General features: G+C 42.9%; 1 protein-coding gene across 3 annotated transcripts in view; it reads right to left on the reverse strand.

Annotated features, from left to right (window-relative positions):
* The window catches only part of LOC131432375 (integrator complex subunit 3 homolog), an 821,606-nt gene that overhangs the window by 82,887 nt on the left and 713,413 nt on the right, over positions 1-25,306 (reverse strand). The window contains exon 12 of one of the 3 annotated variants that reach the window (XM_058598607.1): positions 21,959-22,138. The exons of 1 other annotated variant lie outside the window; for it this stretch is intronic. In XM_058598607.1, coding sequence (XP_058454590.1) covers positions 21,959-22,138 — 180 coding nt within the window. Of the gene's footprint in view, positions 1-21,958; positions 22,139-25,306 lie in introns of those variants that run through there. One more of the 3 variants, XM_058598609.1, reaches the window with a different exon arrangement.

Below are 25,306 nucleotides of genomic sequence, written 5' to 3' on the forward strand. Positions count from 1 at the left end.
CAGATTTTTTGCCAGCTTCCAGCTATCCCGCAACGCGTGTCCGCTGCTCATTAGCGGTGTAGTCGGTTGTCCTATGCCACTCGACCCATACAACAGAAAGTGGTTAGGTGTTAGTGCTTCTTGATCGGCGTTTTCCAATGGGATGTAGGTTAGAGGTCGTGAGTTGACTATGGCCTCTGCTTCCAGCATTACTGTCTCCAGTACCTCGTCGTTTGGATAACGAGGGTGTTCTGAGATTGTCTGCATTGCTGCCTTCACCGATCGTACCATTCGCTCCCATGCTCCACCCATATGGGGTGCGGATGGAGGATTAAAGTGCCAGTTCGTCCGAGCATTGGTGAATGTCACTGCACAATCGTCGTGGATCGCCCGAATCTGTTCTACCAATAGATTACTTGCACCTCGGAAACAGGTGCCGTTATCCGAATAAAAATCCGAAGGAGATCCTCTGCGTGCCACGAACCTTCTGATCGCCATAACGCAGGATTGTGTTGAGAGAGAATGTACTAATTCTAGATGAATTGCACGAGTCGTGAGACACGTAAAAAGAGACACCCAGCGTTTCACCAAGCTCCGACCTTGTCTGATTTGTATTGGACCGAAGTAGTCGATTCCCGTGTGGCTGAAAGCTCGGATATGGGGCGTTAATCTTACCTTCGGTAAGCAGGCCATCATTGCTGGCTTCGGTACAGCCTTCCGAACCTTGCAGTGTACGCAATTTCTGACAATGCGTTTGAGCAAGGGACGTAACTTCGGTATTCGAAATTGCTGCCAAATCTCGTTAAACACCGTCTCGTGATTTTGGTGTTTGAAACGACGATGATACTCTTCAACCAAAAGTGTGGTCAATTTGTGATCTCTCGGCAACAGTATTGGATATTTTGCTGCGTATGGGATGGTCGGCGCTGCACAAATCCGGCTATCCATTCGAATTACTCCAGCATCATCGATAAATGGTGACTGCTTAAAGAGTGGACTACACTTCTCGATTCGTTTTGGTTGTTCATCTGGATTCGTTTTGTTGAAATGCAGTACGCAGAAGTCGTCCGGAAAGGCTTGGATCTGCGCCTGTCGCCACAGCACGTTCTCTGCCTGACGCAACTCACCACTTGTCAGTGGTCCAGGTCGGCTTTTCTTCCGAAACAATCCAATGGCTCTGAACACGTACGCCATAGTTCGCACAAGACGATTCCAGTTCGAAAATCTACTCACATCGATCAGTGCGGGTGTTATTTGTTGATGATACTGGAATGCTACACGCAACTCTTCCTTTGTCGCCTCTATTATCGTTGGTTGGTCGGGCCATTGTGTTTCTGACAGATACAAAAAGGTCGAACCGCTATACCAGCGACTATTCGGACTAAAACTGGGTCCAGAGCCCCATTTCGTTGCATCGTCTGCTACGTTGAGCTTAGATGGTACGTAACGCCACTCATCCATAGAAGATATATTCAGAATCTCTCCCACACGAAAGCCAACGAATGAGTGATAACGCCGACTGTCTGATTTTATCCAGGAAAGAATCGTTCTCGAATCTGTCCACACATACCGTTTTTCTAGAGGTAGATCCAACACTGCACATATGTTATCCATCAAACGTACGCCTATCAATCCAGCTTGCAGCTCTAAACGAGGAATAGATAACGGTTTTAGCGGCGCTACTTTTGTTTTTGCCGCGACTAGCGCACATCGCACTGTTCCATCTTGGATAATCCGTAAATAGGCAACGCATGCATACGCCAATTCTCCCGCATCGACAAAAACATGCAGTTGGATTGCACTAGGCAGTCCACTACTTGCTCCACCGAAGAAACAGCGAGGAACACGTACTTCGTTCAATCGCTTCAAAAGCATAATCCAGCTATTCCACAGCCCTTGTAGCCCTTCTACTATTTTTTCATCCCAGTCCGAACCAGATCTCCATATGTGTTGCATTAAATCTTACCATGTATGGTGAAATGCCCAATTAGACCATATGGATCAAATAACGACATCACGAGTCGTAGCACCTGCCGTTTTGTAGGCGTGATTCCTTCCGTCAGCAGCTTAACAAGATCATCCTTTAGAACTATGTCGTAGGCAAAAACATCGGTAGCCGGTATCCAAATTACGCCTAAAACACGATCCATATCTGCCATCCTGCTGAGAGTAACTGACGTCACCTGTGTGCTCTCAGTTTCTCCTAGACCTTGCAACACGTCGGCCGAATTGGATAAAAAATTTCGGATATCAAAGCCTCCCTGATCGTGCACGTATTTAACATCTTTCACCAGTCGAACTGCTTCTTCAACCGTGTCAACGCTATCCAGAAAATCGTCAACATAGTGAGCCTTTTCAATTGCCTCGGCAGCTCTTGGAAATTTTGAAGCAAATTCCTGGGCGTTCTTGTTCTTGACGAACTGAGCGGAACATGGCGAACAAGTAGCTCCGAATGTGGCCACGTCCATAACATAGATCTGTGGTAACTGATCTGGATTTTCTCTATAGACAAACCTCTGGGACTGCTTATCCTGAGATACGATTCGGATCTGGTGGAACATCTCTCGTATATCTCCACACACGGCCACCGATCGCTGACGAAAACGCAATAAAACTGCAAATAACGATGCCAACATATCTGGCCCTTTCAGGACCATATCGTTGAGTGAAACACCATGAACTCGTGCGGCGGCATCCCAGATCAAGCGTATCTTGTCCGGTTTCTTCGGGTTCCTCACGATTCCTATTGGCAGATACCAGACACGTTCGGGTTTAGTCGTGTTCAACTCTTCTTGTGTGATTCGATGAGCGTAACCTTTACTCTCATATTCGGTTAGCAGTGTGTTCACTCGCTGTTGTAGTTCTGGTTCCTTTGCAAGCCGCTTTTCCAGGGAATACATTCTTCGAAGAGCAAGGGGATAACTGTTTGGAAACGATGGTCTGTCATACTTCCATAGGAGCCCGGTTTCGAAACCACCATCAACTCTCTGTGTCGTTCTTTCCAGGATGGCGCGAGCTCGTCGATCCTCCTCCGACTCTAATGGTGTTGCAACTGCTGCCTCCTCAATACTGTAATACTGTTTCATTAACTCGTGTAGTTCCCTGTAATCGTTCGCTTGCGAGTGCATGTGAAGTTGAGTAACAGCATCACAGCCGTCGGACTGCTTACCGTACACACACCAGCCCAACCGCGTTTTGGCTGCAATTGGATCGGTAGATCTTCCTTCACGCACTTTCAGAGTGGTTATCATTTGTGCATGTTCGATACCAATGATCATTCTCGGAACCGCATCGGAATAACTGCTCAAAGGTAGCCCTTCCAAATGCGGATATATTCTCTTGAGTTCATCATAATGAAACGACTGACTCTGCAGCATCAATTTTTGCACCGTACGCACATTGCTCAGTTGGAATTTACTCTTAAGCCCTACTCCGCTGATTGTCACCGAAACCCGTTGTGATCCCTTTTCTTCACGAGATATATCTCCTGTCCAGGACAAACAAAGAGGTTCTTCTGGCCCAACGATATTCAATTTTTTCGCTAGTCCCGCTTCCAACAGTGTAGACTCACAACCATCGTCCAAGAACGCAAACGTGTTCAGTTTTTTCCCGTTCCCTTCGAGTGTTACGGGAAGATAGCGAAATAATGAAAAATTTGAGACCGCATGATGATTCTGACGCGTAACATTTTCAACATACTTAGGTTGTCCCCCTAATGTCTCCGTTACAGCCCGTTGCGAATGTAGCAGTGAGTTGTGATGAATGCGACATCCATCTACTCCACACTCCTTGCCCGAACGACAAGGCCACTTTCGGTGTGGTATTAGACACATCCTGCAAAGTCCTTTCGATCGAATCGCTTTCCATCTTCCGTCCAGATCCAATGCTTTAAACTGTGGACAACGTGCTATCTCATGACCGTCTTCCGAACAGTAGGCACACTGACGTCTCGTAGGATCCGACTCATTTGGAGACTTGGTATTCGTTGACCTTTTTTTCTTACTTTCTGCTTCGGTATGAATGTACAGTTTCTGTTTTTCTCGTCCTTTATTGATCGATCTGGTTTGTTGTACAATAAGTTCCCCAGGTATAGATACATCCGTTGCCGTTTTTACTAATTCCGACATAAATTCACCGAATGTTGACAGGTCAACATCCGTGTAGGTACGCTTGAAACACGACCACTGCATGCGCATTTGTGGTGGAAGTTTCTCTACAAGCTCTTGTACCAACATTGGGTTTCGCATGTGATCCTCTAGATTGGCAACACGCATATGATCGACGAAATTGCGTACAGCCATACCATATACGATTATCGATTGTAAATTCTCAGTCTTTGGGGATGAAACACTTCGTAATTTCTGCAATAGAGAGTGAAGTAAAATCTCTGGTCGCCCGTACAACATCTTTAGTGTATCCATCACGAACGACACCGACTGTGGCAACAGCAGACGACTTTTCACTGCCTCGAGCGCAGAGCCTTTTAGACAGCGTTGTAGCATAGCGAGATTTTCCACATCCGTGTAGCCACAAGCCGCTGTAGAATTATAAAATGTACTCGAGAATATTGGCCAGTCTTGAGGATCACCTGAAAACGTTGGCAAATCACGAGGGATCTCTTGTCGGGCCACTATTTGAGCACCGGACGGTACAGTTTGAAATGATGCATTTGTTTGCTGCGTGTCAGACGGAATTGTATGTTGTTGAGATCTCGAATCGTATACATTTGTTGGAACTCCATCTGTATGTCCACGGCAGTCCCATTGTGATGTTAGTTGAGTTTGTCCTAATGGTGTTGTCGTAACTGGAACGGATCTGAAGGAGACCTTTGGATCGTACTGAGAATGGTTCCACGGTTTAGCGTAAGATACGCTCGATATCGGCTGTGTATATGTTGGCACATTTGCTTGGCAGACAAGTTGTGCCTCGGGATGAGTCGCTCCGAAAGGTGTTGTCGCGAGTGGAACGGAAGCAAAAAGAGCGTTTGGCTCATATTGATAGTGATTCAACTGATTACTGTAAGACGTGCTCGATGTTGGCTGTGTATATGTTAGCGCATTTCCTTGACAGGTCAATTGCTCCGCCGAATGAGCTTGTCCAAGAACTGTTGTCGTAGGGGCAGCAGGGACTATGTCTAAGGGCTTGACGACCCCTCCCCCGGCAACTGCGAGTTGTAGGGCTTGCCTAGGATGCGGTGGGGTTTGGCAGTGGGCTCTGCTAATCTCCTACAAAAAGCTGCATGTATCCGCAAGCAAGTCCTACCAAAGCGATCGTGTGCCGCTCAAAGTGCACAAGCCCAACGGGAGTGCCGACTCGGCACGTTAGGACCAACGCCAGTGAGGTCCTAACTAAGGCATACTGGCTACCATACCATCCATGGATACGATACGGTAGATCGGAATATATAGAGAAACCAGGGCTGACAGCTGCGGTATTCTACTCCTTCAGTAAAGCAGGGTGGAACCGGCTTGAAATGGCGAGTAGGCTAATGCCGCAGCTGCCTTCCGTCCCATAAAACCGTGGCAGGCCTTATGGCACGCCGTCTCACTTTCAGCCACCCGGTTGGGATAACTGGGTGGAAGTAGGTTCAGATGCCCTTTTCCTGATTTGCGCTGATCCGGCTCTGAGCGTAAAGCCAACCCTCGCATGGCCTCACTGCACCGCATAGGTAACCATGGGATCATGATAGCGACTACTTTCGGCTGGGTTTGACGGCAGCCATAAGGGGGACCCATATAAAATCATGAGTTCAACACCATCAACATCGGCGTCGAGTGAGGAGGTAAACCCTTTCGCAAGAGGGGGTTTGAGGAGGTCTCCATCCAGAACGGGTGCGAGAAAGGAGAGCGAAGCAGTAGCTGAGGAGACGAGCGACAGCAATGTCCACGTCAAACCAGTGAACCAGCCTGAGTCCCAGGAGCGAGCGAAGGAAATAATCAAGCCGAGTATGACAGCGGTCATAGAACAGCTCGACGCGATTATTGAATTCGCGCAGGAGAAATCCAACATCAGCAAGGAGCTGAAGGCGAACTTGCTGAAGCTACGTAAGGCCGTGAACGTAGCTAAAAGGGACCAAGAGGCGTTGATAGTGCGGCTAGAGGGTGGCGGAAAGTCGGAGAAGTGTTCTCAAACAGAGCCCTTCATCTTCGATACCGACAAAAAACAGGAGGCGGTCGACTATGCGCTCCGGCTCACGATCGAGCGGAATAAACAGCGCCGGAAACGCGCCAGGGATTCTCCAGGCAGTAAACGCCTGACTCCCAAGGCCAAAAGGAGCAAAGACCATGGCGGAAGTGATGGGGCAAAGGAACGTGGCGAGGGGCTCAACCCAAACCTCGGCACTCGAACCCCGGATCCGAGCCATGTAAGCGAACCCGGCGAGAATCCATGGGTGAAGGTCGCGAAAAAGAAAAAGGTCCCAAAAGAGGCCGGGCCCATTCCCGCGAGGAAGGCTAGGGACAAAGGAGAGGCTTTGTTGGTTAAGGCCGACAAAGAAAAGTACGCCGATGTGCTCAAGGCCATGCGGAGCGAGGCAAAGCTAGCCGAGCTTGGCAAAGAGGTTCGCAGCATCCGTCGTACGAAGACGGGAGAGATGCTGCTCGAGCTTAAAAAGGGAGCTCAGGGCGGAACGGAGCTTGTTGCGCTTGCCCAACAAGTCCTGGGCGATACGGCCGAAGTTAGAGCCCTGCGTAACGAGGTTGCACTCCAGTGCAAACGGTTGGACGAAATCGCCACCGCAGAAGAACTTGCCATGGCCATCAAGGAGCAAGGAGGTGTGGATGTCTCACGGGAATCCATCCGCATGAGGAAAGGACCACAGGGCACCCAGATAGCTACATTTAAGCTATCGGCCACGGATGCCAATAAGGTCCTCAAAGTGGGCAGGCTAAAGGTCGAATGGTCGGTATGCCCAGTGACCGCTTACCAACCGCCGGTGGTCGACATGTGCTTCAGGTGTTTCGAACCTGGCCATAAGTCGTGGAATTGCAAAGGCCCAGACCGAAGCAACCTCTGCAAGCGTTGCGGCGGCGAGGGGCACAAGGCGTATACATGCGAAAGAACGCCACGTTGCATGCTATGCGCGAGCAAGAAGAAGGCCACAAACCACGTCATGGGCGGACCTACTTGCTCAACAAGTGGAGGGAGTAAATCAGCATGCAAGTAGTACAGCTGAACCTAAATCACTGTGCAGCTGGCCAGCAATTGCTGCACCAGTCAGCGACGGAATGGGGCATTGATGTCGCGATTCTTTCGGATCCCTATCACACACCGGTAGATAACGGGAACTGGGTGTCTGACGAAGCCAAGACGGTGGCGATCTTGACGACTGGTCGATACCCAGTGCAAGAGGTGGTGAAAACACAAGCGGAGGGAGTAGCCATAGCTAAGGTAAACGGAGTTTACTATTGTAGCTGCTACGCACCACCGAGATGGTCAATAGACCAGTTCACTCGGATGGTCGACATGTTGACCGCAGACCTGGTGAGTCGGAAGCCGGTGGTGATAGCCGGAGACTTCAATGCCTGGGCAACGGCTTGGGGCAGCCGCTTCACCAATAGGAGAGGTCAGACGCTACTGGAGGCCCTCGCCAAGTTGGACGTCATGTTAGCGAATGATGGACTGAAAAGTACCTTCCAGCGGAACGGAGTCGAGTCGTTTATCGACCTGACTTTCTGTAGTCCCGGCCTAGCTGGAGATCTGAATTGGAGAGTTGATGATGGCTACACCCATAGCGACCATCTAGCCATTCGCTACACGATCGGCCAATTGGCGAGAAACACAAGGAGGAGTAATACTCCCAAAACTCTAGCGTGGAAGGTGGCTAACTTCGACCGCGAAACGTTTTGCGCTGCCCTCGAATTAGAGGAGTACAACGCGAACCTGAGAGGGGACGAGTTGGTCGCTATTGTAATATGAGCATGTAACATTAAACCTTTCACACATTTCAGACCATGTAACATTAAATCTTTCACACATCCCAGACCATGTAACATTAAACCTTTCACACATTTCAGACCATGTAACATTAAATCTTTCACACATCCCAGACCATGTAAAATATTCAAAAGTAAATCTTTCCCACACTTCAGACCACACGCACTTGACAAATTTCCATAAAACACGTACTCGACAAATTTCCACTCGACACCAAGTCATGAAGCCCAGAAACCCACTTGAAATATAAACTTCACCTACATAAGACAATTAAATTGTCAGCACTTACTTCAGCCCAACGAAAAATATCGCAAGTATAAACACGGAAACTTAAGCATCAAATATCAACTAAAAACAATTCAGTTATGTCATTTCCCCGCTTCTCCACTTTACACACCTCTACACCTCTCTCAAACAGTGCCATATGGCATGACCTAGAATAACGGTAACCCAGGAAAAAGACACTGACTCGAACCGACACTCACGAGAATTAAACCTGACTACTCTCAACCTCCCCTCTCTGTATCACACTCACACACTTGTCTAGAAACATTACTCACTCTCTCTTACTCAAATACAATACAATGACCGAGACATGTCATTGGTTAAATCGGATTTACGCTGCGCGTTCTAACTCCTTCCCCCCGGATTTTTAGCAATCCATACTGTAAATTACAACTAGCTAGGAATATATCGAGTTGAGACAAAACAACATTTGTGAATAGGATTATGGGTTGGTTTTCGTCAGACGAAACCATCAATAACACAATAGCCTCCCCGACGAGAGAAACGGAAGGCATCGCACTCTGCGCGTTGGTAGGGATAGTAATAGGCTACCTACTACTGAAAGGCCTACTAAAATTACACAAACAATATACGGAAAAGATAGCAGTCAAGGCCGCACGTCAGGTACAACTGACCAACGTTTAAATTTAGACTACGTACACAAACATTTTTTAGGCGACAATGGAGAATTCTTATAACGACAAATGGCCTTTAACGGTCAAAGAGAAACTTAATGAAATTAAAATTCGTGTAGAGGAAAAACGCAAACAGGCGATTCCTGAAAAACACAAATGTGGTTATGCATGTATATTCATGTCCAGAAGACTACACACTATATCTTATAATTGCGAAAGGAATGATTTTTTCTTTTAACAAAAAAAAAATTTTACATAACGATAAAAATAATATAATGTCCACTTGAAATACGATAAATTTTTATATAAACGTTATATATATCCAAGCAAAAATGAAATGCAAAATTATAAGGAGCTAGAAAAACTCCACATTTATGTAAAAAAGTCTATAAACACGAAACTATCAGAAAAATTACTCGACGAAAAATTGAATAGATGCCAAGAATTAAAAACAGATCTTGAAAAATTTTTTACAAAAGAACAAGAAATTATCGACGACAAAACTTTTCACAACTTGGTAAAAAATACGAGACTGTGGACTGACGAAATTTGCGAAATAATAAAATTTAAACTCGCATGTATTAAAGCAACCAAAAACGACACAATGACCCAAACAACAACCCCGTTCGACTTACGTCAGGCGACGGCTCTTATACAACCTTACGATGGTTCTCCTGAGAACTTATACACGTTTATCGACTCAGCTAGATTGCTGAATGAGTTAGTTCTGCCAGACCACATGGCCATGGCAATAAAATTTCTAAAAACCAGACTGTCCGGAAAAGCCAGACAAGGCATTCCTGAAACAGTCAACACAATCGATAATTTGATACAACTAGTCGAGGAAAGGTGTAAAATCACGACCACCCCCGAAAGTATCATAGCAAAAATAAACACATTAAAGCAAAAAAACTCAATAAATAGTTTTTGCGATGAAATTGAAACCCTCTGCACAAAACTAGAAAATACCTATGTCGAGCAAAATATCCCACTACCAGTGGCAAAATCAATGAGCACTAAGATAGGGGTAAACGCTCTAATAAAAGGGTGTAACAACACCGAATTAAAAATAATTCACAAAGCTGGTAATTTCAGCAACATTAGAGAAGCAAACCAGAAAGCACAAGAATTGGGTACAGATGAAATAACCCACTCCCAAATAATGCACACACGTTTTGTTCAACAGCACCAACAACGTGTGAATAATTTTAATAGAGGGGCAAGACAATATAATGCACCCAGATATCCAGTGCAATACAATAGGTATCCACAAAAACAATTATTTCATAATAATAGAAATAATTATAATCATAATAATTTTAATAATAATTTCAACCATAACAATCTTAATGCAAATAATCAAGAATTCCGGCATGAAGGTAATATGCGGAATACAACCAATTACCGTGGAAGACCCCGCAGAGAAGGTCAATACCACGAAAATTTCCGAAGGAACGGAAATAACAGAATATTATTAACCAACGAGGAACAGATGGAAAATGCCTCACAAAATGAAACATTAAATATAATACCAAGTCAGTACGAACAAGTACAAAATATTAACCAATACCCAACGAACCAAATTTTTTAAGAAAGACCTTGTATACCATGAATATACACGCCGCTAATTTTATCAAAGTAGGTATAAGAATGACAAATTCAATATGCACATTTATTATAGATTCAGGTGCAGACATATCAGTATTTAAAGCAAACAAAATATCTCCACAACAACCAATCAACATAAATAATAAAATTAAACTTACCGGAATTACCGATGGCGAGATAGAAACCATCGCATCGACAGAAACAGAATTAATATTTAACAACGAAGTTTCTATTAAACATAGATTCCACCTAGTAAGCCCAAATTTTCCTATTTCTACAGATGGCATCTTAGGTAGAGATTTCCTATCGGCTCATAAATGCCTAATAGATTATGAATGTTGGATATTAAACTTTACAATTAACAATATTCCAATAGCAATACCGATTCAAGATACAATCGATAAAAATTACATTATACCAGGAAGATGCGAAGTTATCAGAATAATGCAAAATTTAAATATCAGTGAGGACATGGTACTACACTCACAGGAAATTAAACAAGGGTTATTTTGCGCAAGCGCAATTATTTCACCACAAAATCAATTCGTAAAATTTATGAATACTACTGACAAACCTATAAAGGTCAGCCAATCAGAATTCAAGCCAATTTTAGAACCTTTAAGTAAGTACACAATTTTGAAAAACAACACGTACAAAAATAACACTAGAAAAAACAAAGTTCTAACTGAACTCGATTTAAGCAATGTACCCATATACGCTAAAAACAGCCTGGAAAAATTAATTTCAAATTATTCTGATATATTTTGCTTACCAGACGAACCAGTTTCGTCAAACAATTTTTATTCACAAAATATCGAACTGAGCGATAGAGTCCCAGTATACATTCCAAACTACAAAACGATTCACTCACAAAGCAACGAAATTGCAACACAAGTAAACAAAATGTTGAGAGATGATATTATCGAACCATCCATATCACCATATAACAATCCAATTTTACTAGTCCCGAAAAAATCAGAAAACAATAATACAAAATGGAGATTAGTAGTTGATTTCCGGCAACTTAACAAAAAAATATTAGCCGATAAATTCCCACTGCCAAGAATTGATGCTATCCTAGATCAGCTTGGTAGAGCAAAATATTTTACAACTCTGGATTTAATGTCAGGATTCCATCAAATACCCTTAGAAGTAAACTCCAGGAAATTTACAGCATTTTCAACCCAATCCGGTCACTTTCAATTTAAAAGATTACCGTTTGGTTTAAATATCAGCCCAAACAGTTTTCAAAGAATGATGACAATCGCAATGTCAGGATTAACACCTGAACATGCTTTTGTATATATAGATGATATTATAGTAGTTGGATGTTCAATTCAACACCACCTTCAGAATTTAGAGAAAGTTTTTGAACGCATTAGGAAGTACAATCTCAAATTAAACCTCAACAAGTGTAAATTTTTTAATACAGAAGTAACATATTTAGGTCACAAAATTACAGACAAAGGAATACTACCGGATAGTAATAAATACGAAGCAATAAAAAATTATCCTACGCCAACAAGTAGCGACGACGTACGAAGATTCGTTGCCTTTTGTAACTATTACAGAAAATTCGTCCCAAATTTCGCAACCATAGCCTACCCATTAAATCAGCTACTAAAGAAAAACCAAAAATTTTCATGGACATTAGAATGTCAGCATGCTTTTGTAACCTTAAAATCCTTCTTAATGTCACCAAAACTTCTACAATACCCAGATTTTAATGAACAATTTATTTTAACCACAGACGCCTCAGATGTTGGATGTGGTGCAGTTTTATCACAAATAATTAATGGCAATGACTTACCAATAGCATTCGCCAGCAAAAGCTTTACGCCCGGAGAAAAAAATAAATCAGTAATTTTGAAAGAATTGACAGCAATACACTGGTCAATTAATTACTTTAAGTCCTACCTATATGGACGTAAATTTACTATACGAACGGATCACAGACCGTTAGTATTTCTATTTAATATGAAAAACCCAACCTCCAAATTAACTAGAATGAGGTTAGATTTAGAGGAATTTGAATTTAATATAGAATATATTCAAGGTAAAAGTAACGTTGCAGCCGATGCGTTATCACGCATAATAATGTCCTCCGATGAATTAAAGGCAAATAGTATTTTGATGGTTAATACAAGGTCAATGTCAAAAAAACAAGAACTGATAAAAAAGAAAAAAGAACAAGATAAATTAAATAATACCAAAAATACTAACTATAATAATAATTTAAGTAATAATCCTTGCATCAACAGTGAGCCTGATCAACTCTCTGTTTATTCAACGGAAACTCCTAGCGAAGTAAGAAACTTATTGAAAATGAGGTGTTTTTTCGAAAACAACCACATTATAATTGATACATATCAAGGGATACAAAAACAAAAACCGATGCATCGTGTAATTACAGAAATAAGAGATATCAGACAAACACTCGTGTTTGCAATCTCCAAATATGATGAAGAAATGAGAAAATTAAAAGTTAGCAGAGTAGCAATCTCTTGCAATGATAAAATATTTGAAATGGTACCTATGGAAATGTTTAAAGGTCTCGTCCTAAAAACAATTAAAACATTACAAATTATTATCTACAAACCACCGAAGTTTATTAGTAAACCTCAGGAAATACAAACAATATTAAAGAATCACCATGAATTACCAACAGGAGGACACATCGGACAAAACAGATTGTACCTCAAATTAAGAGAAATATACACATGGAAATTTATGAAAAGTTCAATTGCTAATTTCATCAAGGCCTGTGAAATTTGCAAAAAGAACAAAATTATTAAACATACTAAATAAAAACTACAAATTACTAATACACCTAACAAACCATTTGAAGTAGTGGCAATCGATACGGTTGGACCATTACCCAAAACAATCCATAATAATAGATACGCTGTAAGCATACAGTGTGAATTAACCAAATACGTTGTATATATACCTATTCCAACCAAAGAAGCTAACATCGTAGCTAAAGCGTTAGTAGAAAATTTCATTTTAACTTACGGTAAATTTCTTGAGTTAAAAACCGACAGAGGAACCGAATATAAAAACGAGGTTCTAGAACAAATTTGCAAATTATTAAAAATTAAACAAACATTTTCGACAGCTTATCATCCTCAGACAATTGGTTCTTTGGAAAGAAATCACAGATGCCTCAACGAGTTTCTGCGATCTTTTATCAACGAACATCAATCTGACTGGGATGATTGGTTACAATACTATGCATTTTCATATAACACAACACCACACTCAGATCATGGGTATACACCCTACGAACTAGTTTTCGGCGTAAAAGCCAGACTACCACAAGAAATTTATTCAGACAAAATTGAACCAATATATAATTTCGACATGTACAATAAAGAATTACAATACCGACTACACAAATCACACGAAATAGCAAACAAACATTTAATACACCAAAAAGAATTCAGAAAATCGACAACAGATCACCTGTGCAATCCGATAGAAATACAAGTAAACGACATAGTATATCTACAAAACGAAAATAGACGCAAGCTAGATCCATTTTATATTGGTCCATTTAAAGTTACACAACTTCAAGATTCAAATTGTGAAATACAAAATTTACAGTCAAAAGAAAAAACCATTGTTCACAAAAATAGACTCATCAAAGCATAAAATACAAAATTGTAATATCAAAATTTTAGAATTAAGATTTAGATACCGAGCTTAACACCACGTAAAACAAAAAAAAAAAAAAGAGAGAAAAATCAAAAAATAATTGCCGTGGATGTAAGTGAAGTTTTACTCAGCTTCTCTGAGAAAAACTGTAAAATTCGGTTATTTTAGGTATAAGAAAACACTGTAATATACATTAAGATTGTTAGGGAGTTCGAACGCAACAGTAAACTAATCCCTTAAAGCACTACAGAATGATTTCCCTTCGTTACATCATTCTTCCAAAAGGGGGATGATGTAATATGAGCATGTAACATTAAACCTTTCACACATTTCAGACCATGTAACATTAAATCTTTCACACATCCCAGACCATGTAACATTAAACCTTTCACACATTTCAGACCATGTAACATTAAATCTTTCACACATCCCAGACCATGTAAAATATTCAAAAGTAAATCTTTCCCACACTTCAGACCACACGCACTTGACAAATTTCCATAAAACACGTACTCGACAAATTTCCACTCGACACCAAGTCATGAAGCCCAGAAACCCACTTGAAATATAAACTTCACCTACATAAGACAATTAAATTGTCAGCACTTACTTCAGCCCAACGAAAAATATCGCAAGTATAAACACGGAAACTTAAGCATCAAATATCAACTAAAAACAATTCAGTTATGTCATTTCCCCGCTTCTCCACTTTACACACCTCTACACCTCTCTCAAACAGTGCCATATGGCATGACCTAGAATAACGGTAACCCAGGAAAAAGACACTGACTCGAACCGACACTCACGAGAATTAAACCTGACTACTCTCAACCTCCCCTCTCTGTATCACACTCACACACTTGTCTAGAAACATTACTCACTCTCTCTTACTCAAATACAATACAATGACCGAGACATGACATTGGTTAAATCGGATTTACGCTGCGCGTTCTAACTCCTTCCCCCCGGATTTTTAGCAATCCATACTGTAAATTACAACTAGCTAAGTCAGGAGAGGATAGGGTATAAATAAGTAAATTTTAAAATAAAGATGAGAGATTACGTTTTAAACCCGAAACAGTGCGTTATTACTAAACTATCCTGTCACGGGCGTGTGACGCGACCATGCCTAGAAAGGCTCAACCGAGGACCAATAGACCACCGGTCTACTGGTGGAACGAGCAAATTGCACGCCTTCGCGCATCCTGCCTCAGGGCTAGAAGAAGGATGCAAAGAGCTCGATCAGCGGAGATGAGGATGGAGAGGAACACGGCGTTCAAAGCGGCGAAGCTAGCACTAAACAAGGCCATCAGCGCAAGCAAAAGAGCCTGTTTCGACAAGCTATGCGAGGGAGCCAACTCCAACCCATGGGGCGATGCCTACAGGATGGTGATGGCCAAAACGAAAGGGGCGCTAGCACCCCCTGAACATAGTCCGGCGAGGTTGAAGGAAATCATAACGGTTCTCTTTCCCCACCACGACACGTCCCCCTGGCAGCCAGCTCCGCTACCAGCGAATGAAGTCGTAAAGGTGACGAACGAGGAGTTGCTCACTGCGGCGAGATCACTCGATACAAAGAAAGCCCCGGGGCCAGACGGTATCCCGAACGTGGCTCTAAAGGCGGCTATAATGACAAAACCGGACATGTTCAGGGAGGTCATACAGAGATGTCTGGACGAGCGTATGTTCCCAGACATTTGGAAAAGACAAAGGTTGGTACTATTACCGAAACCTGGGAAACCCCCAGGGGATCCTTCGGCGTATAGACCAATCTGTCTGATAGACACTGTGGGTAAGCTCCTTGAGAAAATCATCCTCAACAGGCTAGCCCCCTTCATAGAGGAGGTAGGAGGACTGTCCAGTCAACAGTACGGGTTCCGCAGAGGCAGGTCGACGGTGGACGCCATAACATCGGTTGTAACCACGGCGGAGGTAGCTATACAGCGCAAACGACGAGGGATCCGCTACTGTGCGGTAGTAACGCTAGACGTCAAGAACGCGTTCAACAGTGCTTGCTGGGCAGACATTGCTGATTCCCTACTTCGACTAGGAGTACCGGAAGGGCTGTACAAGATTCTGGAAAGCTACTTCCAGAACCGAGTATTGCTCTACGAGACCGACGAAGGCACACGTAGCACTCCAATCACGGCTGGAGTACCACAGGGATCTATCTTGGGCCCGATCCTGTGGAATATAATGTACGATGGAGTACTGAGGTTGAGGCTCCCTCCGGGTGTCAAGATAGTCGGGTTCGCGGACGACGTCACGTTGACAGTCTACGGCGAATCCATCGAAGAGGTCGAACTGAGTGCATCACACTCAATCTGCTTGGTGGAGGACTGGCTGCGTAGCAGGAAACTGCAACTCGCGCACCACAAAACAGAAGTGATGGTGGTAAACAACCGCAAATCGGAAAAGGAGGCGCTGGTACATGCCGGAGATTGCGTGATCCCCTCCAAGAGATCACTGAAGCAATTGGGTGTGATGCTTGACGACAAACTCAGTTTCAGCAAGCACGTTGAATACGCCTGCAAGCGCGCATCAACAGCGATCGCGGCGCTCTCTCGTTTGATGGCCAACAGCTCGCCTGTGCGCTCCAGTAAACGAGGGTTACTGGCAGGAGTGGCAGTTTCGATCCTCAGGTACGGCAGCCCGGTATGGGCGTCGGCACTGAATGTGGAACGCAACGCACAGATGCTGGAGAGTACGCATAGACTGATGTGTCTTCGCGTAATCAGTGCATACCGCACTGTATCGAGGGATGCGGCCTGCGTGGTTGCAAGCATGATGCCTATCAGTCTGATAGTGAAGGAAGACGCGGAGCGCTACAGCATGCGAGGAGACAGGAACGCCCGTAGGGCCTCCAAAGCCGCTTCTCTACGCAGATGGCAACAAGAGTGGGACAGCTCAACCAAGGGCAGGTGGACACATCGGCGCATACCTAGGGTCGCGAGCTGGTTAGATAGACCTCACGGAGAAGTGAACTTCGGCCTGACGCAGTTCCTCACAGGGCACGGGTGCTTCAGATGGTACCTCCACAGGTTCGGCCACGCGACATCCCCTGTATGTCCTGGCTGCCCAGACGAGATCGAGACGGCTGAACACGTCTTGTTCGCATGTTCCCGTTTCGCGGCTCAAAGGAGTGAGCTACTGGAGGCATGCGGCAGGGACACCACACCGGAAAACCTGATCCAGAGAATGTGCCACTGCGTAGAGAACTGGAACGCAGTGTCGACCGCTGCATCCCAAATTGCGGGAATATTGCAGCGGAAATGGAGTGCGGATCAACAACAGGTCAGCCGCGTACCGTAGCAGGCTCAAGAGGGATCAGCGAATAAACGTCGGTCCGGGAGAACCTTCTTCGTCGGGAAGCTCTTCGTCGGAGTAGTCTAGATCCATCGTCGGGGACTAGACGAGTAGTACGTAAAACTGTTAGGATCGTCGGGGCGCCAGTGAACCGGAAGCTTTCCTCCAACCGGAATCACTGGATCGACCCAGGCATCCTCTCGGTCGGGCGTTGACGGGTATCGAAGGCGTCGGTTTCGGGAGGGCCTCCTTCGTCGGGGAACTCTCCGTCGGTGTAGGCTAGATCCTTCGGCGGGGGCTAGTCGAGTAGCCGCCACAACACCGATTCGAGTCGTCGAGGCGCCAGCGAACCGGAAGCCATGCTCCAACCGGAATCGCGGGACCGACCTCGGCACTCCATCGGGTGTCCCGTGTGGTGTAAGAGACTCGGTGTCGGGAGATTCTCCTTCGCCGGGGAAATCTCCGTCGGAGTAGTCTAGATCCTTCGTCGGGGACTAGACGAGTAAATCGTGGTGTAATACCGCTAGGATCGTCAGGGCGCCAGTGAACCGGAAGCTTTCCTCCAACCGGAATCACTGGACCGACCCAGGCATCCTCTCGGTCGGGCGTTGACGGGAATCGAAAGCGTCGGTTTCGGGAGGGCCTCCTTCGTCGGGGAACTCTCCGTCGGTGTAGGCTAGATCCTTCGGCGGGGGCTAGTCGAGTAGCCGCCACAACACCGATTCGAGTCGTCGAGGCGCCAGCGAACCGGAAGCCATGCTCCAACCGGAATCGCGGGACCGACCTCGGCACTCCATCGGGTGTCCCGTGTGGTGTAAGAGAATCGGTGTCGGGAGATTCTCCTTCGCCGGGGAAATCTCCGTCGGAGTAGTCTAGATCCTTTGTCGGGGACTAGATGAGTAGATCGTCGCGTGATACCGATAGGATCGTCTGAGCGCCAGTGAACCGGAAGCCACGCTCCAACCGGAATCATTGGATCGACTTAGGCATCCTTTCGGTCGGGTCGTAGACGCGCACCGTAAGCGTCGGTTCGGGAGGACTTCCCTCGTCGGGGAACCCTCCGTCGGTGTAGACTATATCTTTTGGCGGAGACTAGTCGAGTAGTTCCGCGACGTAGCATCAGTTTTGGGTCGTCGAGGAGCCAGTGAACCGGAAGTTACCCTCCAGCCGGCATCACTGGACCGACCTCGTCATCCAACTGGTCGATCCCTCGAGAGCAGGATGCTGATCCCCATTCTGCATAAATCTGGGGAGGGTGCTGTGAGCACCAATAGCCTTCCACCCCGAAGTAATACCTAGCGGTGGTGCCGGGGAGGTAGGGTTGGAGATCCAAGGTGTTTTAGTGGGTAGTTCCAATCAACAGTTGGGTAGTCCTGTGGAGAGTCCCACACTCCGTGCGTAAATGCATTTCACCTTGTAAAAAAAAAAAAAAAAAAAAAAAAAAAAAAAAAAGAACTGTTGTCGTAGCCGGTACGGATGTGAAAGAAACCTTTGGTACATGCTGAAAATGGCTCCATTGGATTAAAGTAAGGCACACTCGATGTCGGCTGCGAATACGTCTGCATCACATTCATTGCATTCCCTAACGAAGGAGCTGATACAAAATGCGATCTGGTAGTATTGACTGGAACGGTATGTCCTATTGACAAATCCTTCAAGTTGGACAGGAAAGAATTTTGAGAGACCGTAGGAAATACTTGAGAAAATTTACTAGCAAGAGGAATAACATTATTGTGGGAGCTAACATTTTGGGATACTGTTGTAATATTCAAGTGTGTTCTATATTTTGTTGAGAAACTTGCCCCTCGTAGCTTTCCACTTCGTTGTAAGAATGATTGTACAGTTTGGTTTCTCTGTGATATGGATATTTTGGGATCGAACACAGTACTTATCATGGTATGTGGTGTTGACGAAGACTTAGGCACGTCGATGTTTGTCGCAGCTATCGCGGTGGGATGACTGTCGGTACCGAACTGCGGCCCAGACATCGTACTTTTGTGTGTAGAAACTGTTCCGAATGTGGATGTAACGATCGGTTGAACATCTCTTACAGATGGTTGTGGTTTTTCAGGCGGTGGTATTTCACCACCACCAAGCCACGACTGAACCATTTCCCGGCTCGCTCTGCTACTTATCCCGCTCCTATTGCTGTTGTCTTCATCTTCCAAGGATTGTAATAAATCGTGCTTTTGCTTGAGAAGTTTTGCATCCTCCTCAGCTCTCGTCTTCAAAATTTCTGCTTCTTTTCTTCTTAGTTCATCCTCCTTCTGACGGTTTATCTCTCTCAACGCTTGTTCCTCTTCAAGCAACTTGAGGGCAAGCTCTGCACGTCGATTTCGGGTGCTACTTGAAGTTTTTGCGGTTTTCCGACTACCGATGCTGACAACATCTGTCACTTCATCATGTATACACTCTGCGCAGCGCCAACTTCTGTTTGGGTCCGGTGTATCACCCGTGATACCGGCACAGTCAGCGTGCAACCAGATGTCACACATGTCGCAACCGACCATTTCATTCACAACACCCCCGGTGTTACATTTACCACATTCACGAGTGGAATTCATATTGCTACTTACTTCGCAGTTTCTCCTTTATTCAGTATACAATTCGCATTAAATCTTAAAGTTTGTTCAGAAGGTCGGGTTTCGACGTCGCCAATGAAACACGTCGTTTAGCAACTCAATACTATAAGCAGCTTTAAGCTGAAATTTATTAATTTGTTAGAAATTAACATTATGAATTCATCATTTCTTTCTACTCACATTTAGTGTTCAAATACGATTTTAACATAACCTTTCTTCTGAACCTTTCTCACTTTAGATACTTCAATAGCCCTGACAAATGAAATAGTATAGTTCAATTCTTAGTTGATTTAAGTTCTATAAAGTAAGTAGATAATTACATGATAGTATAAATTTAGATTAAGTGTAAGGAACAAGATAGTACCGGCGGTTTTTGCCTGTTTACCCACGTGATCGTGTTTTACCCTATCGTCGAATACGAAATTTAACTTCACTTTCATCGGTTGTGTGCACTGATCGTAGGCACGGTAACAAACGATTGGTGTTCCGTTCTGGAATGGTCGTTTTGTTAACAGCTTGGATGATTATACGTCGAACAAAAAGACAAGCACTCCGTGGACCACATAGACGTGCGGGTTTCGTACGATCTTCGACTCAACTCTCACGTTATCACTTTTTTCTCTATCCTCATTCCTTCTTCTTTCCTTTGTTTTCCGTTCGTATTCAGTCGTGACAGATATCGCTGTCACTGAGAGGCCGAAACTACACTTCCGTTTTCAGTGTTGGCAGACCTGCTATTTTCAACAATGATATTGAATAAAAGTGATGAAGTGATACAAACAAACTTGAAATAGTTATAAGATCATGTACAAAATAAATGTATTTTATTTAATGTAATTTATAATAGCAAATAGCTTGATAAAAACAGTGTTTAGATTAACTAATGAATACCAACATACTAATGTGATATTCGAAATATATTACGTTTAAAGTGGTATTGTGGATGCCACGGCGAAGAAAAACTTGACTTGTGTATTGCCTATGAAATAAACGTATTTATGGAAAAAAATTCTAAGTTATAAGTCCTACATAAGGATATCAAAATAGTTTAATTTTGACTCCAAAGCGGCCATAAGGAAATGGATTTGAATCACTGTTTGCAGCTTGACATTCAAAAGAAAGAAGAATGACTTTGTATGTAAACATTAACGCAGAATTTCTTTATTTTTAGTTCAATGAACTGAAATTTTGAGTTGAACTCAATTGGATTGATTTCCTGTGTTTCTAAAGACTTGAAAGATAACATTGCTTAAAAGTACTTCATTGCACTTTGAAGCATGTTCAATATGTTACAGTTAACCGATAACCTTTTAACGCAAAATGAATTCTAACGTATCGAACAAGTCCAAGGCAAATATTCCGTTCCGCACTTCGTCGTTACCACGACAGATGGAAACTAATTAACCTCGATTTATTGTCTGTCAGACGCGATGTTAGCAAGACAGTTTTCATAGCATAGTTAGTCACGAATCAATTGTGCTGGACTCTTACAATTGCTACAATCAAATATTCATTGTTGGAATATTCGAACCTTTCATTTTCTTTGAGTTCTCTAAGCCGGAAATAATTTTTGATATTACGAATCCTTAGCCATGAATCTTTTGGCCTTGTTAGTATTAATGTACAAGAATGAGATGTAAGAAAAATATGACATTCGAACGATTGTATTCTGTTGAAACAAAAGATGAGGAACGCAATGATTGCTGATGTTATAGGTCTCAGCCGTATCAAGTCAATTCGAATTGTAAACCAATTGCAGAGACAACGAACAATCAAGTATTTCAAACGCATCTATTTCAATTCAATCCGCGATCGATGTGAAACGCTTCAAGATTTCTCATTGAACTAGATTCAATTTCTAAACAAGGTAAAAAGTGTAAAAATACTCTCGTTGCCCTCGACACCAAGTCATTTCCGTCCAATGATTTCGGTAAAGAACACCGTGTGTTCCAAAAATTACAATATACTCACGTCTGTAGAATCGTCACTAGCAAAAGAATTATCTGTATATTTTTTAGCATTGTTAAAAGATGAGGAAGCTTCCTTCTTATTAGCAGGAGGTTTGCGCCCGCGGCTGCTTGTACTTCTACGTCCAACAGTTCCAGTAGTTTCCTCCTCGGCAGCTAGTGCAAATAAGTCTGCAAAATATTTCTGAAAGTTCGAAAACAAAACGAAAAATAATGTTTAGTCCAGTAAACAATCTAAGATACAAATGTTCCATCGATTACTGTTCACTTTTATCTAGCTCTAAGTTCGTTCAGGCTTTAGGCTTACTGCACTGGAATGATGTTTAAAACAAGCCTTCGGAGCATCATTGCATTAAAAAATATAGCCTTGAAACGGACTATTCTTTAACCCACAGAAGAACACACGCATTAAAAATCTTGATATAGACCTCCGTGTATACCTTGTCACCTTCTGGAATATGCCCCGAGTCCTGTTTTGCTATCTGCGGTAGGTACTGGACCGCTCTCTAAGTGAATGAATGTATGCAACGCAGCATAAAGCGCGATCAGCCACTGACCGGGTTATCACGATTTATGCTGACGCGCCAAAATGGGTTATGTGTTATAGTTGAAGATAATATTAGAAAAACCCCTAAACTGGAGGAATCCAGTTTTCTAATGGCAATCCTGTACTATAAACGTACAGAAAAAAGAGGATCTAAAGAATAGCAGACCTGTTCCCGGATCGAGTACAATGTTGCAGCTTATATTGAGCGAATAACTCTAAATTTCATCTTTATAATAATCAGAAACTTAACAATTTTGAACATCACAGGTTAGGCTTTCCAGCAGCCAGAGAAAAGGGTTACATTGCAGAATCGTCATTGATTTCAAACGCTGCAAAGTTAGATCAGCTGCAACAAAAATTGAAATCTTACTCAAAGAACGAATGCATCCAGACGTTAATGATGTAAATGAAATTCATTTCAACAAGGCGTATAACTTAGTGTACATTATGTTTAAACGTGAAAGAAATGAAAATGTATTCGTTTTGGTTAATAACGAGGTAAAAAGTGTCGAGTATGACAAAGAGAAGACTGATAACGAGATCCAATAAAAAAACATTTGTATCTAACAAAAATATGACATTTTTGTTGATTTATCGACGTAAATATGGATGATTTATTCACGTCAAGTTTGTACGCGGAAAAAAAATTAAATATTTCCTAGCGGCAGCAGGAGCAATTGTTCAATCTGCTGACATTCATGCATTTACAGCTGGCCTGAAGAGCAGCCAGATAGTCCTTTAAGTAAGAGCAAGAAATCCCCTGAACAAGGCAATATCTGATTTATTAAAATTCTAACAATCTAATCTCTGATAACGAAAGGTTATCATAGATAGTGGTGACAGACAAACACAACTTAACGAGAAACGCTTGTATCAACAAATCACAAACCGTACAGGAGCATGGTGTTAATGGAATCACCACTACCTTTAGAGGCGTGAATACCTTAATACAATATAACAAAAATTGTACCTATAACTTTCCAAATAGTAGATACACCCCTTCCAAATATAATTGGTTCTGTTTGAAGACAATCTTGTTACGCGGTTTTACGTGTTTTTCACGCAGCTTTCCGAAGTTCCGCGTTTTTTATGCAGATTTAAAAAGTTTCGCGGATTTCCATAGTTGAGCGGTTTTTTACGCAGATTTTCAAAGTAACGCGAATTTTAAAAGTTATCCGGTTTTCTTATTTTGTCTTAGAAATGCATGAAATTTCGAGATCTAGTGTTATTCCGAAATATATTTTTAAGTTAACTCAAAAAAAAATTCTTTTAAATTACGAATGAACTGAATAAAAGTAAGCATCATTCATTCGCTTCATGGTTCATGAATGCACCAACAACTGAACCATTTGTCAGCCACTTCTGAGCAGACGGAATTGGTTCACAGTGGTATGTATTAGTGATTCAAAGCTCTACTTACTTGGAAGGTGAGCGTATAGAAGTATTATCTTTCACATTAGTAAGCGAAGCAAGAGAATATCGTTCATTCTTCAACATCGGTTGTGTATTCACGAATCTCTTCATGTGATTACTAGTCCAACGAGTGAGCAATTCTTATATAATATACTGTGGTATGTGTGGATAAATTTGGTTCTCCAGCGTACTACTTCTATATTGAAATTAGTCAGCGCTTTAACAGATTCAATGCCGTTTGTTTTCTCAACCTGGTGCCAATGCTTGCTGCATCAACCAATCTGGTCTTCGGGATAGATTGGATCCCTCCGTAAACAACGGTACAACATTCCACGAATGCCTCGACAACTTACAGTTGGATTTGACAAATCTCTTCGAGTCTATATTCGACGACAACAACAAACGTCCTTGTACTACTAGCACTAGCCGGCCATCCATTACACAGCCAGATAAAGTGGCCAAAGTCGATGCTCCGATACATGTTTCCGACACCTTTGCACCGTCAACCGTTTGTTTGCAAAACAGTTTGATACAACCTAACATCTATACAAGGGAAAGCTGTCTTAACGCCAATGGTGGTCACCAATAGTACCGAGATTCCTGTCACCTAAAGCGTTGTGAGTTCTAACTAGCGCGATCAACTGTACTTCCGCCGCTTTTATCATGGAAGAATCAACATCACTTGCTGCATCGCACCTCACCAGTCCTCACTACAGCAACGTCCAGCTCACTACAATCACAACAGTCTCGACATTCAGCAACCAATAACAGCAAGCTACCATCTCAAACATCCCTTAAACTGGTCCCCCTCCGACAGTCTCCCCAGCTTACACTATAGTTAATTCCATAGGTAGTTCTATCCCTCAAAGACAAACAAAAATTAACCATTCTAATGATAATACAAATGTAATTACACCTCTTCTAGTAGCTCCCCCCAGGAAACAAATGCCTAATACAGGTAAATGGTTCTACTTAACACGGTTCATGCCAAATGAAACCTAAGAGAATATTATAAACTATGTGAGTTCTAGCAGGGGCGGCAAGTTCGATGAAATATTGGGGGGGGCACAAAAAATTATTACTACAGATCGTTAAACTTTTCAATATATAAACCATTTTTATAAAGGAATCGGAAAGGTTAGAGTAAATAAAAAGCAACCAAGTAAAATTCACAAACATTTTCCCTACTATTCCAGTAATAACCAATATTCGAAAGTGGTACAGTATAGCACATTTCACATTATAGTAAATTCGTTTAAAATTTTTAGTAACTTAGTTAAGAAATGTGAAGGATTTCGGAGACTAACTACGGGGATAACAGAAAAAAGTTTTATATCATAAGATATTCCTAGCAAATTTTCTAATAATTATTCCAGTTGCCAAAATATAAAT

The sequence above is a fragment of the Malaya genurostris genome, chromosome 2 (assembly GCF_030247185.1).
Source record: "Malaya genurostris strain Urasoe2022 chromosome 2, Malgen_1.1, whole genome shotgun sequence".
Classification (NCBI taxonomy): Eukaryota; Metazoa; Arthropoda; class Insecta; order Diptera; family Culicidae; genus Malaya; species Malaya genurostris.